We start from the raw sequence: 19,588 nt of genomic DNA on the forward strand, positions 1-19,588 counted from the left end.
AGACATCTACCCCTTTGTTTTTGGTTGTTTTTAATTTATCCACTCAAATGAGCAAGTGCGTCTACCCTTAGTAACTTTTGTGTTTTGAATTAAAAGCTTTAACTTGGTATTTAAATTTTTGGAAAAATCAATATTTCCCCTTCGTCATCATTGTCGTGTCGTCGTCTTCGTCTTCGTGGTGGTCGTTTCAAAGTTGTAGCTTGCTTCAGTTGGGGTGGTTGGATTTTTCATTCCTGGAATTCATTTACATTGCACATAAAGTGCTCGAAGTCCGTCCTGTTCAGAGTTTAATTTATATTTTTGAAAATTTGCATTATCCCCTAAAACAAAAGAAAACAAAGAATATTAAAAATAATTCAATCCAATTGATTTCGAAAATCGGAAATTGAATATTGAAAAACTGCAAATACACAGGATAGAAAAAAAAAGAAATATATTTTGTACATATATTTTTATGCGGAGCTTTCACGTGTGTGTCATTTTTTCCCGTCTATCTACATAACATATAGAAAAGCATAGTGGTGACTCATTTTCTTTTGTTGTTTAATATTTATTTTGATTCTATACCATTTCTGGTTTTTGATTCTCTTTTTTGCTGTGCCTAAAGTGCGGTGATAATTTTCTAAAAGTGTTTTCTTTTTTCTTCTATTCCTATAGTTTATTACAGCTTATTTGAATAAAAAACAAAACAAAAATTATTAAGATTGAGAGACAATTTAAAAATATAAAAGTTTTCATATTATTATACGGCTTTACAAACAAAACGAAAAAACAAATAATATTTAATAAATAACCAGTGCTTTGCCTTTTACTGTTAAATGAGTGTATTTTAAATAAATAATCTGCTTACTAAATTTTAAATCTATTACAACAAATACAAGTAAAATCTTTTAAAACAAAAATGAGTAAACAATAATCATTGAGAACAATAAATCATAACATAGTTAACAAAGAAAGTATTTTAAATTTTTGTATCATAAATCAAAAGAAATGATTATTTCAAAGGCCATTAACGATTACAGGATGTAAGTAGTTTTCACTTCATATATATTTTCTTTTCAATATTAGAGAACTATTTTTTCAAAGAATTCCATCCAACATGAGCTTCAGAAATTCCTTTCAATCAATTCAACTATCAATCAATACGCATTCCAAGATATAGTTTTTCCCTACAAGAACTATCATCGGAATATGATTTGTTTTTGTATTAAAGCGTTTCCTTTTAATGTTATAGACTTATGTATTTTAATTGAGTTTAAAATCAATAAAATCACTTGAATATAAAATTCAATAAGCAACTTTTAGTAAGAGTTCTTGCTCTAAGGAGTGTTTGCAAATTATTTTAGTGTTGTATGATATTAATATGGTATGCGCGTAGGTATTTTCATGGTAATGAACGGAAATAAGAAGTGTAGGCATATTTGTTCTTTTTTGTTCCTTCAAGAACAATGAAGGACAATGACCCGATTTTTAAGAGTAGAACTATAGTCATGGGTATTAATCCTATCAAACTCTGCATTTTTGTATTGGTCTTAGATTTTATAAAGTGTGACGTAGATTGTATAGCAATTTTGGTAACTAGACTATGATAGGGCAGCACTTTTTACCTCAAAGTTGTTTGAATTCACCTTCTTACACCCTGAAGCTTCTGCTAGATGGTAATGTCGTGTTTGGACATATGTGCCTCTGGTAACTTCGGTACTGTAGTTAATAATTGGTTATTAGAAATAAACAAGTTTTATTTTCAGCCCCTGGCAAGGGTGAAATGGTCACATTAAGAATATGCTTCTTATAACTTTTGTATACAATTTTCTTATAAAAAAACGCAATCATTTCACATATTTTAGGAATAAAGTTAACAATTAAAAAAGAAAAAAAACTTATTTATACCTTTAATACAAAAATACATTGAATCTCCATTGAAGCAGTTAAAACAAATTTAGAAAATAAATACAAATGTGTTTGAAAGTAAGTTCCACAATTGGATGGCATTAACAAAATATTGGCACTTCGATGCATCAGAGTCATCGCGATGTCAAGCATAACAAGGGAAGGAGTTGTTGAGATCTGCTGGAGGAATTATATTAGATTAAATTAGACTAATTCTTTATTATACAAAAAATAGTTTATAAATTTCATTTCTTAAGAATAAGAGCATGGTTTTTCTGCAGTTTGCCTGATTTGGTATTTCATTCCAATTTTTAATATGAAGTAAACGATAAAAAATAAAAGTTGCTAATAATATAGTATGTATATTTTAATATTATTTGAAACACAAAATTTTGCCAATTTTTAAATGATTTGAAACACAAAAATAGAATGCATTAAACTGTAGTAACTGAATTTTTTAAGGATTCAATTATCGAAACTTGCGGAAGGTTAATGCGTGTTTGCAAAGATTATATAAAGTACAACATCCTATTCGTCCGTTTAATATTTCGTAAAGTCTGCTTGGGGATATGTAGCTCTCATCAAAATAGAGAGTAGAGATGAAATGGTTTATATCTTCATTTTCTCTTCTATTGCAAAGTCAACAGATTTGGGGCAAATCTGTTCGATGAATCATAAAGTTTATGTTAAGACCTTCAACACGTGCTCTTAATATGTAGCTTATAATTTCAGCCGAGTATTCATTACGAAAATAGTTCATTCCTGAAGAAATTTGGTGATTGATACTCTTATAAGTGCTCCTAGACAATGTTGAATTCGCTCTGGATAGATGTTGGTTATAAACCTTTTCGTTTATTTTCGCAGCAATCTCCGCAAACATACCCTGCCATTCATCAAAATTTGATTTCAATAATGATAGATGAGCTGCATGAGAATGAGCTAGTTCATTACAGTCCTTGAATGGAGAAGCGTTAGTTTGCAAAAACTGGGCACCATAGCACATACAAGTATTGACCGTTGCATGAAAAACACGGTATTTTGACGCGAGATCGATATCTTGGTTTGTTATCTCAAAGCTAGTTTTGCTTCATTACTTTTTTGTTTGGCATGTTTTGAAAAATTGAGATGGTGTGTAATCCAAACACCTAGGTACTTAAATGTTTACATTTTGCTTCAAAAATCAGCACCTTTGTCTTTCTTGTATTGAAGACTAACCCCTATTTCTCGCAAAACGCATACAGCCTGTTTATTTGTAATTGCAGAGTGTAAGGGTTTTCGGCGAGAAGTACTAAGGCATCAGCATATAACAAAACTTTAATTTGTAAATCAGCAAACATATCCCTCTTGGGAGTATATCACAAATGTCGTCAACAAACAAAGCAAAAAGTAATGGGCTTAAAATACAGCCCTGTGGAACACCTGCAGTTGTTACAAACCATTCTGAGAAGTCCGTTCCATCCCACACAGGTGCACTGGATGAAGCAATAGATTTAGAGTACATGGTTAACAATTTTCGGGAGATTCCTGCCTGTTAACTTTGTCAAATGCTGCCTTGCTACCCAAAAGTGACAGTGAACTCTCTTCTGCAGATAGCATTATTATAAGAAAAAAAATGTCACATCTGTAACTAAGTATTGGTCATACTGGTCAACCATCATACTTTATTGGTTCCTGTTTGTTTAAATTGCACAAGTTGCGATAGACACTTTAGTATGCTTGAAGACAACTTGCATTTAACCGATCTTATCAAGATCTTAATGCATGTACTGAATCAAACGAACGCGGATTTAAATCTCCGAACTAGAATCACCGTCGTCGTTCAAGAGACGTGCGTCATTATAAATAGAAAGGGTAGGAAAATTATTGACCTTTGCTATTAGTTTGTGCTAAGTTTCAGTTTATTTATTTATAAAGTTTTCGCAGTAAGATAACAGATATCTTATAAATTTGTGAGAGCACATGACTTAACCTACAAATTCCAAATAAAAATAAAAATACAAAAGAAAATAATATAAAATGAAATGAAATTAAAATTAAATTAAAGAAAAACAGACTTTATCGATAAAATATTATTTTACTTGAAAACAAAGGAATAATAGAATTAGAAGAAAAAAGGAGAAAACGATAGTTCGAGTTAAGAAGAAATGATAAGCTAAGTTAAGTTAGGTGCTTTGGTTAGAAAAGAAGATTTGAATACTTTTTTGGAAAATGTGCATATCACTTATATGCCGCATATTATGATATGTAGTGAGTTCCAGAGGCGACGTGCAACGATGAAAAATTGCTTTTCTGAAGTAAAACACGAAAAGCGTGACAAAATTACCGATATCGATCTGTTCGATGTTGACATTCTGATTTTTTCAAAAAGATAGGCTGGTTGACGTGTTTTCAAGATTAAAAAAAAACAGTATCAATGTTCGAAGCTTCATGAAGTCGTTTAAAGGCATATTAAGTAGAATCTCTTGCAAATGTGAAACATGGTCTTACCTTCTTAACCCAAAGATGTATCGAATGACACTATTAAAGCCTATGTTTAGTTTATTTTTGCTGATAAAATCGTAGTTGAACAAAATTTCCCATCCATGAATGAGAACAGGTAAAAGTAGGGTCCTTGTTAGCATTAGTCTGGTTTTAAATGAAGTGATGTTTTGGGCGGTCCACGGCGCTCTAAGCGTTCCATAAGTTATACCTATCAGTGGTTTATGTGATCATTCTAGGTCAATGTTCTATTGAAAATTACACCTAGATTTTTACTGGAATTTACGAATTCTAATGTCTTATCGTTTAAAATTATGGAAGAAAAGTATGTTAGATCTAATTTTTGTCTTTATATAACCAGGCAGTTGCATTTGCTTGCATTGCAGTCTAACAAGATATCTTTTCTAGTTCTTGATTCAGGGTGAAAACGCAGTCTTGTATTAAACCCAAAGGACAGCTTTTGTAAATTTGAATGTCATCGGCATAAAAATGTTGATACTTCATTTATAATGAAACCGATTTCATTCACATATAATGAAAATAGAAGAGGGGATAAAATTGATCATTGGGGAACTCCTTGTTGAATCGGAACAAAATTGGAGAGATTTTCATTTATAAAAATGGCTTGCTTTCTATCACTCAAAAAGAAGAAAGCAGTTTAATAGCTTCTGAAGATATGTTGAATTTGTGATGCAGTTTATTCAGAAATATCGAGTGATTCACCATGTCGAATGCTTTTAAAAAGTCTTATAGGACTAAACTTTGTCAATATTGAGTTCAGTCCTTAGTCTTTAGTTAGCGCCGTAATACAGCTATGGTGTGAACGAAAACCCGATTGAACATCGACTAAAAGCTTGTTGCGACTGATGAAGCTGCTTAATTGTTTTTGCATTATCCTTTCACATACTTTAGATAGAAATGGAATTATTAAAATCGGTCTAAATTCATATTAGTATTTGCAATGGAACTACTCAGGAGGACGCTGATAGTGATTACACTTTCATTGGTACTCGAAGCAACACTTATAAACAAATTTGAAGTTTTATCACAGATTCACTCTGATCATTCCCCATCCAAGTATTAATTCAGTTGCCAACGACTCTACAACGCGAAGTTGTTTTCACAACACCACCTACAAAATATAAATGGAAACAATTGTTCGCAAATATTTATACCCCAGCTTTAAACAACAACAGCGCCATACAGCTTGCCCCACCATCCAATACACATCTTAATCATTCCACAATTGATGACATCATAGCAATCTCGATACCAAGTTCTTGCACGATGAACAATAGAAAGCCTACTTCTCCTCGTGAAAAATGGTTTGACAGAGATTGCCGGAACTCTAGAAAAAAATATTTGTTTCGTTAAGGCTACTAAGGAAATACCTTCACAAACAAATCTTTGAACTTCGTCCTTAAAACTAAAAGTTAAGCCTATTTGGAAAGTATACCGGAGAAAGTATTTGACAGCGATCGACTGTAACGATTGACCTGAAGGATTTCGGGGAACGTTTCGAAAAATCTTATAATCTTACATTGCGGACATTTCTATTAAAGCCAAAAAAAGTTGGACACTTTTTTTTTTATAGATTTTAAAGCAATCTTCGACACTATCGATAGAAAAGCTCTGATGCTTAAACTTTTTAGCATATGTATGTGTTACAACGAATTTTGGACGCATTTTGGAAAAATTGTATAAAAATACATCTTCTGCGGTCGTATTCAACAATTATGTAGCAGAGCCATACGAATTGGAAAATGTTGCAACCGCAGCCCCCTTCTGTTTGCCCTTTTAAGTGAAGGCACTGAGGACATTTGACAGTGTGGAGTAAGAGTTACAGCAAATCTTCTAGTGAAATCCTTAAAACTCTTTGACGCTATCTGGCTTCAGCTTACTCTCTTACTCTATAATAGACCAGAGTACCAGACCTATAGAAAACTGAACTCTCATCAGTACAGTTGATGAAAAAAAAAGAATTTGTAACAAGAGCCAACGATTTAACAAGTAGAAGTATTTACGCATTGTTCGACTACAACCTTTCATCTTAAAGCTACTTCAAAGAAGAATACTCAACCAACCTCATTTCACCTTTATACCGCGTAGAAATGATTGCCCAGAAATCTGTAGGCTGTGCAATCAAAGAAAAGATGCCCAAGCACTTTCCTACTGAGAACACATAATAGATTTTTTAGGAAAAAAGAACTTAACTTATAATATTAGCTAGAAAGCTTAAATTGTCAACTGGCAGACGGCTTGGGCCATGCTCGAAAGCGTTTGTAGTTTACTATGATTTATGTAAAACTTAGAGAAATATAAAGCATTTATTAATCTTAATCTACTATTCTTTTAGCCAACAGCATTCGTGTTTTAAAAGGCCTGTATTATTTTATTTTATTGTGCGCGCACTCAAGGGGCTATGAATACCCTTAGAATGATTAGACACAGTGCGACCAAATTAGGAAAACGAGGATAGGATTAAAAAGAAAATAGCAATGCACATTATTCTTGATTAAGAAAACTCGTCCAATGTCTCAAATATTCAACCTATTAATGTCCTTTAGTGTTTAGTTCTTTCTCGTGAAGCATCATTGGAGTAGAGTCACTTGCGCTTGCTTTGCATGTTATATCAAAATAAACCTCATCAGTTCAATAATTTTTGACTAACCCAGGCAAACAGAAAACTCCAGAACTTTTTAACCTGCTTTTGGACGAGACTTTACGAAAATAAATTAAATTATCATGAATTATCTATAGTATTGTTAGTTTCCTTGATCCCATTTTCCTGAATAAGTTCCCAGTGGAAACTCCTTGATTTGCATTTATTGTGGTCTGAACCTAAACAAAAGGATCTTATTGCAAACCATGTTACAGCTATAGTGTAAAAATCTCATTTTGGTTATCGAAAACTTACATTTAAATAGTAACTTTTGACTTAAGTCGCATACATTACAAGTACGCATCTAGAAAGGACATCATTGAAATGTCGCACCTTGTTGAATTTAACTCGGCGGATTAACTTTATTTTCAACCTTTAAAATTTCACTTTATATCTCTAGACTTAGATGTGTATAAGATCAGTTACATTACAAAGAATTCCTTTTTTTTTAAATTTGTATTCGTTTTTAATATCCTAAATTCACACATATATTTATTTCTTTCAGTCGAAAAATCGAAAACATTGGCAAAATGACACAAATGACACAAGACGAAATCGTCAGTAATACGAAAACAGTCCTCCAAGGATTGGAAGCATTGCGAGTTGAGCATGTTTCTCTTATTGCTGGCATGGGCGAAGCCCATCGTGATAATGAAAAATCTGATATTGTTCAAAAGAATATCGAGCACATTGAATTGGGTGTAAGTGAGGCTCAAGTGATGATGGCTCTGGCATCACATTTACAAAATATCGAAGCTGAAAAACAAAAACTCAAAACTCAAGTGCGTCGCTTGCATCAGGAAAATGCCTGGTTGCGAGATGAATTGGCAAACACTCAACAAAAATTTCAAGCTTCCGAGCAATTAGTTGCACAATTGGAGGAAGAGAAAAAGCATTTGGAATTTATGGCATCTGTTAAGAAGTATGATGATAATCAAGAGCCCGAAGAATGCAATGAGAAATCACGTACTGATCCTGTAGTTGAATTATTCCCCGATGAAGAACACGAGGAACGTAATAATATGTCACCAACTCCACCTAGCCAGTTTGCCAATCAAACATCAGGCTATGAAATTCCAGCAAGACTACGCACATTGCACAATTTAGTTATTCAATATGCCTCACAAGGAAGGTAAGTTCTGACAAACATACATACGTGTTGTCTTTCTATTTATAAAAATGTTAAAAACGTACAAATCTTAATTTAGGTACGAAGTTGCAGTGCCACTGTGTAAGCAAGCATTGGAAGATCTGGAGAAAACCAGTGGACACGATCATCCAGATGTTGCTACAATGTTGAATATTTTAGCTTTGGTCTATCGTGATCAGGTACATTTTTGTTTTAGGTTCTTTCCCCAAATATCTTCTTATTTATTATGTTATGTCTCATATATAGAATAAGTACAAGGAGGCTGCGAATCTTCTTAACGATGCTCTCTCAATTCGAGGAAAAACTCTTGGTGAAAATCATCCTGCTGTTGCTGCTACATTAAACAATTTGGCAGTATTGTATGGCAAACGAGGCAAATATAAGGATGCCGAACCATTGTGTAAACGGGCTCTAGAAATCCGTGAAAAGGTTCTTGGCAAAGATCATCCAGATGTGGCTAAACAACTCAACAACTTAGCATTGTTGTGCCAAAATCAGGGCAAATACGATGAAGTCGAAAAATACTATCAACGAGCTCTAGAAATTTATGAAACTAAACTTGGTCCCGACGATCCAAATGTAGCAAAAACCAAAAATAATTTAGCCAGTTGTTATTTGAAACAAGGCAAATATTCTGATGCTGAAATTTTATATAAACAAGTGCTAACAAGAGCCCATGAAAGAGAATTTGGAGCTATCGATAGCAAAAATAAGCCAATTTGGCAGGTAAGATTTCTGTTTCTAATTTAAATTTTATAGTTTTTGCTTCTTATTTTTTTAAAAATTGTGTTCATAGTACTTTTTTTTGTATTTTCAATGCTTTTGATTTGTAAAGTAAAAAGCTGTTTATTGTATTTTATATTATTTTGAAAAAAGAAAAAGATCTTCTAATACAGTAAAACATGTTTTTGCATTTTTTTCTGTGCTAGAAGATTTTTTTGTTTGTATTGATGAGTGTCGCTTTTATGTTTCTTTTTAATTTTATTTTTGTATACAAAATCATTTCTATTTCTATACAAAATATTCGTAGGTTTTAAGTAGTCGATTGTTTGTATCGAATAATAATTTTTGCTACATATTAGTTTGTATGTGGAAGAAATTGAACGTTGAGGTAGTTAATTTATTAGCTGATACAGGCTAAAGTACCACAAATAAAGCCTTAGAACTTTCGAAACGTGTAATTTTACTCCATGTGGTAGCGTTTTTAAGGTATTTTAAGTTAGTTTCGATACTTTGGACTTCGCAGAAAATGTTAATAGCTCAAACAAAAGTACATTTTATCCGACCAATTCTTTTTATCTTCAATCGCAAAAAAAGTTTCGTTTCCATTATTTTAAAAAGTGACTATCTTATATATACAGCTTTGGTCAAAACGATAGGACATTTCTTACTTTTGAGTTTATCTTTTTTTTTCATTGCAGTAAAGCTAATCCTTCCTGTTTGACTGTTATTGTTGTCAAACGATTTATTTAAGGTTATCAAAATAATAAGAATACATGAAGAAAAACATCTTGTCCTGATTTATTAAAAAAAAGTCAAATTTTTAGTAGATTTGTTTTCGATTTTTATCTTTATTTTTTAGAATTAGGATTTAACACTGCATTAACAAATCTCTTGAAGTCATTCAAGACGGAAGTCTACCAATGAATATATCCAAAGAAACCAGAAGTTGTCTGTTTGAGAACCAAAACGATTTCATTAAGAGAATCTTAACCTTATCTATTTATGCCATCAAAAAAAATTGCAGCTAGATTTGATACTCAAGTTAACTTAACTTGCAAAAATATACTTCAACCATGATGGCCTTACGGTGTAAGGGAGAGGGGGAGTGCGATTTTTTTCATCATTCGTAAAAAGCTTTTACACTTCAGAATTTTTAGAAAGTAGTAAGCTTATAGCAAGCGTCAAACTACGATCAGAGGCTCATCATAAGTGCATGTGTTAGATGTTAGTAGGTAGTTTTTATTCGCAACTCGGGAAAATGCTCGCATATCAACCCTAAAGATCTAAGACCTATTAGTCTAACATCATTCATTCTCAAAACTCTGGAACGATTGATTGATATCCATGTACGTAATAGCATTGATAAGAGACTATCGATGTCTCAGCATGCTTACTGCAAAAGGAAATCGGTGGAAACAGCCTTACACACTCTGGTAAGAACTATCGAATATTCCCTTCAGCAAAAGGAATATACTATGGTGGCCTTCCTGGATATTGAGGGCGCTTTCAACAACGTTGACATATCCGCGATAACTTCTACTATGACCACCCTAAACGTCGAATACTAACTCTGTGAGTTGATTAATCTAATGCCAAAAAGCAGGATCATCAACTCTAAGATGGCTGATTTTTGTACAAAAAGGTCTGTCGGTAGAGGCGTTCTGTCTGGTGGTGTTCTGTCCCCTCTTCTGTGAACTGAACTGCTAATATCCCTTGAGAGGGAAGGCTACAGAGTGGTTGCGTATGCCGATGATGTTGCTATGGCCGTCACAGGAGAATATCCTAATACACTGAGATACCTCCTCCAAAACGCATTCAATATGCTCACTAGGTGGGCTGATCACTGCGGACTTAGTATTAATCCTCAAAAAGCAGACCTCGTCCTTTTTACACTGAAATACAAGATCCCAGTAATTGTATCTCCTTCAATAAAAAGTGTACCACTAATTTTTACCAATGAAGCCAAATATCTTGGTCTGATATTGGACAAAAAATTGAGTTGGAAACCTAATATTCAGGAAAGAGTTAAAAAAGCTACAGTAGCTCGTTTCCTTTGCAAGAAAGCTATAGGAAGCAAATGGGGTTTTAAACCTCGCATAACCTATTGGCTATACACATCGGTCATCCGACCAATACTTGTGTGGGTTGCAGTATGGTGGACTGCACTGGAGAAAGTCACATACTACGACAAACTCAGCAGAGTCCAACGCACTGCATGTCTATGGATAAGTGGAGCATTTAAGAACCACACCCTCAGCAGCGTTAGACACTCTCCTCCATCTGACACCCCTCGACATATTTAGCAAACAAGTGGCAGCGAGTAAAGCTATAAGACTCAACCCCTCATCTCAATGGGCCAACAACAATGTGGGCATTCCATCATTTTGAACATCTTTGGTTCTATACCAAAGTACATAGACTACACTATTCCAAAACCCCAATTTGGAAAACACTTCCAGGTATCCATTCCATCAAGAGATGAAGATCCAAGACAAATAAGGGAGTTGGTAGCGGTGTGTACTCAGAAAAGATTAATCTTAGCATCTCATTCCGCCTCCCTAATCATTGTAGCGTCTTCCAAGCGGAAATTTTAGCGATCAAAGAGGTTCTCTCCTATCTAAGAGAAAACGTGATATCAACTTCTGATATCCGCATCTTCTCTGACAGTCAAGGGCGCTCACCTCCTCTGCACATTCCCTCCTCTTTCACTAAGACGCAAACTTCATCTGGGAGAATACTCTTTTGATAATCGCAGTGAACTAGCGCAAAAATATGTTCTTCGCTTTATAAAAAGCTCAAAATGGTTCGACTACTGGGAAGTAATTCTCTAGATTCATGTGGTATCACAATGGGCCTTCTCTTTTGGCCTAAGTGTGTGGATTCTGAATCCGCAGCCACTACCTCTTTAGTTCAAATGTACACAAGATAGCAAATAAGGTGCATCAATTTCACCATTAATAAGTTGATGAAAAAATACTAAGTCGTTATTAACACGCCTTTGATAGAGAGATTGCATTTGAAGAAGCAGAATACGATCTTCATAGGGATGCAGATCATAAGGATCATCTCAAGGAAGACTTTATGGCAAAGCGAATGAAATTATGTTGAATTGATTCAATACGTTTTCTATAAATTTCCATACCTGCGAAGCATATTCAAGATGAGGACGAACATGGCAACTATACAAAGAAAAAGTAAAATATGGATCATTGAACTCCTTTCCCCAGCGTTTTATAAAACCAAGCATAAAACTTGCCTTATTAACTATAAAATTAATGTGATTTGTAAATTCTAAGTTGGAAAAGAAATGAGCACCTAAATCTTTAAATGTGGAGACGCGACAGAGTTTTTTCTGTGATATACAATAGCCTAATATGCTACTGATTAGTTTTTTAGTAAAAGTTATCGTCTGGCATTTAAAAGGGTTGAGTGAAAGGCTATTTTTCCCACACCAAAATGTGAAACTATCAATGTCCACTTTTAAAACAATACGATCATAGGTGGACTTTATTATTTTAAACATCATGTCGTCAGCAAAAATGAGAAGTTCACTTGAGCGTGGACATGACATGATACATCGTTAATAGACAGGATGAACAGAAAAGGGCCAAGATGGTTTCCCACCAGATTTCCCGGGGAACACCAAATTAAGCAACAAAAGGTTCAGAATGGCAATATCTAAATTTTACCTTATATTATCTGTTTTTAAGGTTTGATTTAATCCAAGCTAAGAAAAATGGTGGAAAACCAAGAGCTTTAAGTTTAAATAAAAGATTTCCGTGGCTAAGTTGGTCAAAAGCTTTACAAAATTCAGTTTATACACAGTCAACTTCATAATCTTGTTCTAAACCGTTTGAACATATGTTTGAGAATGTAAGCTTTTAAACAAATAAATGATCAAACTTCAATTTGATAGCAACACCTGATTTCAAAAGACCATAATCTATGTTTTTGAGTAGAATTCTCAATCACTCTACCTGAATCTGATTAAGAACTATTGCATTGAGCATAAAATTCAAGAGAGTAGACATAAGCCTTAAAAAAAAACGAATCTTTGGATAATTGGTAGTGAGATGTTGCAGTATCTAGATTTTTCAAACTAAATGCCAAGTGTAATGAATGGGAAAACAAAATTAATTAGTATTTTTTGTCGGAATGTATTGCTTTTTGAAGCTTAAATCAAGTGTTCCTATTTTGTGTGCAGTCTTTTTTGAAGTCTTCATCAAATGAACTTACCAACTTTTTAAAAATTACAAGTTAAGAAACTGTAACAAATATTTACCATCGAAATACAGTCAAACTTCTTTATAACGAAACTTCAAGGGAACAATAAATTGCTTGGTTATAAAGAAGTTTTATAAAAAATTCGTTATATAGAAATGTTTTTAGCACTGCAATTCTTCTTTTATAATTCCAAAAAAGTATACAAAAAACTCATTTTAAAGAAATTTATGTCTTTCTATTGTTTTAATTTAGACCAATTTTTGATTGCACATGAACAGTTATGATTTTTGTTTTATTATAAAAATTTTCCAGTTTAACATCATCTAAGGGTTTCATCTCTTGTTTCAATAAAACTTTGAATATTATCAAATGCAGCTCTCATATCATTACCATTGTTTTTTTTTTCGAATAAATTCGATTTCAGCATTTTCATCTGATGAGCCGTTGGGTTCTGTTTGAACTTTCTACGGCAAAACTTTAAAATTTGGCATTAATTCTTTAAAATCCAATTTTTCTATAACATCTTTTTTCTTTTCTCCCCTTTTAACTTTTTCTGTCATCGATAACTTCTATGATAGCGAAATGCTTTGTGCTTCGACTTTTTGGCAACAATTCTCGAACTTAAAATCCCTACTCAAACAATTGACCTGTTGATATGCGTAATATTTCTACTACACATCTTTAAGAAAATTCTTCCCAAAACGGGGAGTTCACTTTTAAAATAAGGAGTACAAATAGTAGTTAACCTTGTGAACAAAATGAAGTAAGGGAAGTTCGTTATAAAGAAGTTTGACTATAAATGGATGCATATTTGATTTGCGGCAAGTGATAAAAAAAAAATAATTACTAAAATTAAGTTTTGTTCCTATTATTTTAGCCATAGCTGTAAATATAAAGATTTTTAAAGGATACCTAAAAAATTGACAATATGTGCCTTAACTTAAAAAATCGATTGAATTTACGATGTCGTTTAATATCACAATTTTAATACCAAGTTCTGCTCAAATGACTTTTTTAAGGGTTTTTCCTGCCTAAATAAAAATTAGGACATAGCTTTAACTTTTTTAACTTTAACTCTTCTCAAACAAAGCACCCCGAAGAGTATTGAAATTTCTATGAATGAAAAATCGAATTAAATAACTTTGGAAATTAAATTGTATAAATTAGCATTTCCAACTGTATTCATTTATTGTTTTTTTTTTTTGTTTCATTATTATTATTAATTTATTCAACAACAATCTGATTATATTGTAGCGATTATTATAAAGCCGGTTGAATGTCAATAAAATGTTTATAATGTTTTTTTTTTTTTTTTAATATCATTCATTTTTTTTTTTAAATAATAAATGTGCCGCGAGACATGCCATCAGTGACAGCATGTAGCTTTTATTGGTAATTTAGATGCATACCCCTTTTATAGATGGGTTTTACTGCGTCGTCAATTGTCTGTCATTTGTTGGCATATCTCGAGCCTTTAACAATATAAAAATATTTATCAATAAGTTATTAAATTATTTTGTTTTGTTTACATTCATTTTCCATGTGGTGTTTGGTAATATAAAATTTATTTCATTTCCTTTACATATAAAATGATGGTCAATTATTAATTTTCCTGTTTCGTAACTGATAAATAATAATAATAAAAAATAACGGTGACAATTAATTGCAATAAAATAAATGTATTATTGTTTATTTAAGATATATAAATAATTTCCTTACAATAAAATATGACTGATATTATTTCAAATTTGATGACGGTTTGGAATATGATTTTTTTTAAATGATTTTGGAAGAATTTGTTTAGATTCATCATTGATTATTTTTATAGAGATATAAACTATATATTTAGATCAGACTGATTTCAAATAAAACTTTGCCTTATCGGGACTATGGTATAGCTCTCAAAGTAGTTAACTTCCAATGAACATCCATACAAGTTGGAACCTATTTCTTATGAAACGATTTCTGATATTTGTTGGTACTAAGTTCGTCTAAGATAATTAGGAATAAAGTTCTGCACAACCTAATTTTTAATGCTTTTTCTCTATTGGCTTATGCCTTATGGCGTGAAAACAATAAATTATATTTTTGGCCATAATGCCTCCTAAAATCTCCTTGCTTATTGAAACTATAATATTTGGAGTAGGTGCGAGTTTAAATGAAGACTAAGTAGCAACGTTGTGCTCAAAAGAGAGTCTGAATATATAGCTTTTTCGTAAGACGATAATATAATTAAAAATTCCTGATTAACAATAGTTATAAAAGGTTTTCCAATAAGGACTTGGCAACTTTTTTTTTTTTAAATAATACACAAACTATTTGCTCTTCCAACGTCGGCATCGTCGGCTTGTAGGCATAAAGCAATGACTTAAAGTAGCCCAACAAAAAAAATGTTCGAGAGGCGTTAAATAGCACAAACAATACGGTCAGTCGGCTTGCTCATGCCTTGAGATAATAAGCTCATCGAACTTACTCTTCAATAAATCTATATAAGGTGTGGTGTGTGGCTTGTGGTACCATACTGTTGAAACCCTATGACGTTCAAGTATATATCTTTCAGCGATAAGGCTGACAATTCACAGCAAGTTGACGATTGTTATCGTTGACGTAAAAATATGGCCCAATAACGCCGCCAATACCAAACAATTTTTTTTTGATAAAGTGGAATTTGGATTTTAACCTGACCAATAACGCATATTTTGCTTATATACGAACCCATTACCCGTCTACTGCACGCACTATGATGCAATGAAAAAAAAATGTGTTCGTTTTTGTTTTTTATTTTGTAGAATTAAAAGAATAAAACAAAAAAAAATTGTTTGAATACATTGTATTAAAAGTTAATTACTTTTGCCATATATGGCTGTTTGTGCAGTTACATATTTTTTTATTTCCTCCCACCGCCTATATGGGATGGTTTCATAAACAAGAGGCTGTCCTAGTTGGGAGTTCCAATACCTCCTGGTAGAAGGCAATTTTATGAGGGACGTGAAAAGAGAAATACCTACAAATTGTTCCATTTCACTTCACGTTATGTTGTTTTGCAATGCTTTTCTTTTGGATTCCTCAACAATTATATCAAGCAGTTCTCCTGTGAAAAGAAAAAAAGTCAACGGGGGTCTTTAAAGAGGACATTTCTTCTGGAAGCTCTTTTGTCCCTAAAAAGGGATTATCGCTTTCCATGTATGTTGCACGAGACTTGCTTCTCCATGTTACTTTTTGATATCTTTCTTTCGATCTCAAAGTTGACAATGGTTTTTCATCATCCGAATCGTACTCGCTTTCAGGCACCTCTCTGTGTTCTTTACAGTCCATATCCTGCTCATCATCTGATTCAAGGATTTCATCCTCACTCTAAAACCATCATCAAGAACAACACAAAATCCTTTTCCGTAGAAAGAATTTGACGAGATCATTGTTTTCTCCCTGCAAAAAAAGCGAAAAGCGTGATCATCCATTTCTTATGTGAAATCACAAGCATATGTGGTGCCATATATGGCACCATAAATATTGTTGTGAATAGATAAGATAACTGCTTTTCCAATAGCAGTTGCGCAATCCAAGCAGTCACCGTTCAAATATCAAAAGCCATATACGGCCTCTTGTGCAGTAGGGGGTTAAACCAAAAATGAGTTTCCATTAAAAATAAAAACGATGTTAAAGTTGCAAATTTCATTAGAAAAAAATTATAATTTGCATACGTTGCTTACTTAAGTCCTCATTGGAAAATCCGATTTGTAAGGATTAGGAAAGTAGGCTACAATATAGAATCTTTGATTTTCTGGTAATTTTTTTATCCTAGCGTTCTTTTTATTCCTATCTGGCAGAATTTCCAATATTTTTTGCTCATTTTCTAAAAAAATGTCTTGTTCACCTTCCAGCTTGAACCAAACCTAAATTTTGGCGTAGTTTCAAAGAGCCAGATATAATGAAAACTAACTTACTAGAATTTTTAATTGGGTTTTAGTTTAAGTTTTTGGAGATTTGGATCAAAATGAACTAATTTCGAACTGAATTAACTTGCAAATTCTGAACTAAGTTCACCTGAAAAAGTACCACAGATCAACTGAGCTCACCTGCAGGTCAGCTGACCTGCTTGTATTTGAGCTGACAAAAAAAACCTCAAAAGTGAGCTGGTCTGAATGTGAGCTTCTTGCATCCCTTGTTAACTCGTATCAATTGGAAAATTACAAATTGAGAACTTGTTACACTGGACTATATCGTTCTACCATTAAAAAAAAGAAGTTCTAAAGAAAACCAGGAAAGCCTCATAAACTGTGAAATTAAATCAACAAATTTACGTGTATATAGTTAACTAAAAAAAAACTATAAACCTAAAGATTCATTTATGTATCTTCTTAAAATTGTATATTTTTAAGTTTAAGTGTCAACCGTTCCCTTAATAATATAAAACTACTAAACAATAATAAATATGTACTTTATATACAAAAATACATAAATAATTCGCAAATAAAATCGCATTAATTATAAAAGCGACACTTTCTTTACCAAGCGATAGTGACAATTGTTTCTTGTTTCTTTTTACTTAAATTAAATAAAAACAAAAACTGTAGTTATTAACAATCATACAAAAATTAACTGCGTCCTTGTTTACTAACGAAAATTAAAATGTTCATTTCATTAACTGACCACAAACAAAAATTAATTCTGACCTAACACTATTTGTTTTATTTTTCATGTTTTTATTTTCTTATAGAAAGGTGTAAAGGAAATGTTAAATAAGTTCTTACCGAACAAATCATCATGAGATCACTGCATATATAATCTTCCCATATAAAAATATAAATAATTAAACAAATTAAATTACAAAAACTTAAATTAACAGAAACAATATTTTGAAAATTGTAATAATTTACAAACAAAATGTGCTAAAAAACTAGTATTTTCTTTGTCTCTCTTTAATAATTTCTTTGTTCCGAATATAAACTTGACAGTGATCATATAAAAGCTTAAGAAAGTTGTCAATTACATAGATTAAATATTTACGAGCTTAATTTTAATTGTAAAGGAAACTATTAAGGTTTTCAAAAAGTAGCATAGGCTTAGAACTGTTCTTCCATATTAAAAAACAAACAAAAACAAATTGTATAGAACTAAATTTATTGTTATTTATCTTTGAGCATCTGCTGCAAATCAAATAAAATAGTTTTATAGCGCAATTTTCTTTGATCTTCTTTTATTTTTATTTTGATAAGTGTTCTTAATCGTGAATTTATTGGTGTTTGGGAAGGTCAACAGCTAAAACCTATTAAAAACAAAACGAAATGTGTTTTAATTTTGATTTGATCGTGATAGAATCAAATTGGATTAAACTACAAAAAAAGATAGTATTATGTTCTACTCAAATTAAAGCATATTTTTTGGTCCAGAATTTTCTAGAGTTAGTGTAGGCCTTTTCAAAACTAGTACCTACAAGAATTATTTAGTTTTCATCAACCACAAAAAAAAAGAGAAAAGAAAAAAACAAAAACAAAAACGATTCAAACAAATTTTCAGGTTGCTGAAGAACGAGAAGAACACAAGTACGACAATCGCGAGAATACTCCTTATGGCGAATATGGCGGTTGGCATAAAGCAGCAAAAGTCGACTCACCAACTGTAACAACAACTCTAAAAAATCTAGGTGCTCTTTATCGGCGACAGGGAATGTTTGAGGCTGCCGAAACTCTTGAAGATTGTGCATTGAGAAGCAAGAAGGAGGCCCTTGATTTGGCCAAACAAACAAAAGTAGCTCAATTGTTAAACAGTGGAGAGAAGAGGCGATCTCGTCATTTAAAGGATGACACCGAACCAACTGAAAAAGAAGAAGTATGTTTTCATAAAAGTAAACTAAACAAATGAAAGTGTTTTAAATTCTTTTTTCAATCTTTCTAGAAACGTTTTTCGAAGCCTTAAAATACTTTTTTTAACATCCTACAAGCTGTTGTTGGAGGACGTTTTTCCAAAAATGATTAAAAATTGAACAAATAAAAATTATTGTTGCAATGTGGCGTCGGCGGCGGCAATTGTCCTGCAAATGTTTCTTATTTTAATTTCACAGCATGAAGAAAAATAAAAGAAAGAATAATTATATTTATATATGTTTTAATTTAAAAAAAAATTATTATTGTTCAACTCAACTTTATTATTTTTTACATAATGTCTTTAATGTGTTTGAGCAACAAAAAATATTATTATTTAATAATTACATTTATACATACCTAAAACCAACTTAAATATTAAGATATAATTATATTAAACAAAAATTATATATGTATTTTTTTTTATAAATTAATTTAATTGGCTTCATTAAAGAAAAAAAACTTTGTTAGTAAAATATTAAAAAGAGTAGTTTTGTTCAAATTTTTGTTTCAGGTTGTTAAAAAGAAGTCTAAGGGCAACTCAATTAGGAATTGTCATAAAATGTTCGTTAATTGGTAACGTCAATATTCCTGTTGGAA

General features: G+C 32.1%; 1 protein-coding gene across 3 annotated transcripts in view; it reads left to right on the forward strand.

Moving 5' to 3' along the window:
• LOC129953907 (kinesin light chain) overlaps positions 1 to 19,220 on the forward strand; it is a 34,267-nt gene extending 15,047 nt beyond the window's left edge. The window contains exons 1-7 of one of the 3 annotated variants that reach the window (XM_056067443.1): positions 209 to 521; positions 658 to 1,025; positions 7,536 to 8,162; positions 8,239 to 8,359; positions 8,427 to 8,906; positions 18,645 to 18,956; positions 19,023 to 19,220. In XM_056067443.1, coding sequence (XP_055923418.1) covers positions 991 to 1,025; positions 7,536 to 8,162; positions 8,239 to 8,359; positions 8,427 to 8,906; positions 18,645 to 18,956; positions 19,023 to 19,043 — 1,596 coding nt within the window. In that variant the 5' untranslated portion in view covers positions 209 to 521; positions 658 to 990 and the 3' untranslated portion in view covers positions 19,044 to 19,220. Of the gene's footprint in view, positions 1 to 205; positions 1,026 to 7,535; positions 8,163 to 8,238; positions 8,360 to 8,426; positions 8,907 to 17,844; positions 18,308 to 18,644; positions 18,957 to 19,022 lie in introns of those variants that run through there. The other 2 variants (XM_056067444.1, XM_056067446.1) reach the window with 2 other exon arrangements.
• Positions 19,221 to 19,588: the final 368 nt, after the last annotated feature.

Source organism: Eupeodes corollae, chromosome 1, assembly GCF_945859685.1.
Source record: "Eupeodes corollae chromosome 1, idEupCoro1.1, whole genome shotgun sequence".
Taxonomy (NCBI): Eukaryota; Metazoa; Arthropoda; class Insecta; order Diptera; family Syrphidae; genus Eupeodes; species Eupeodes corollae.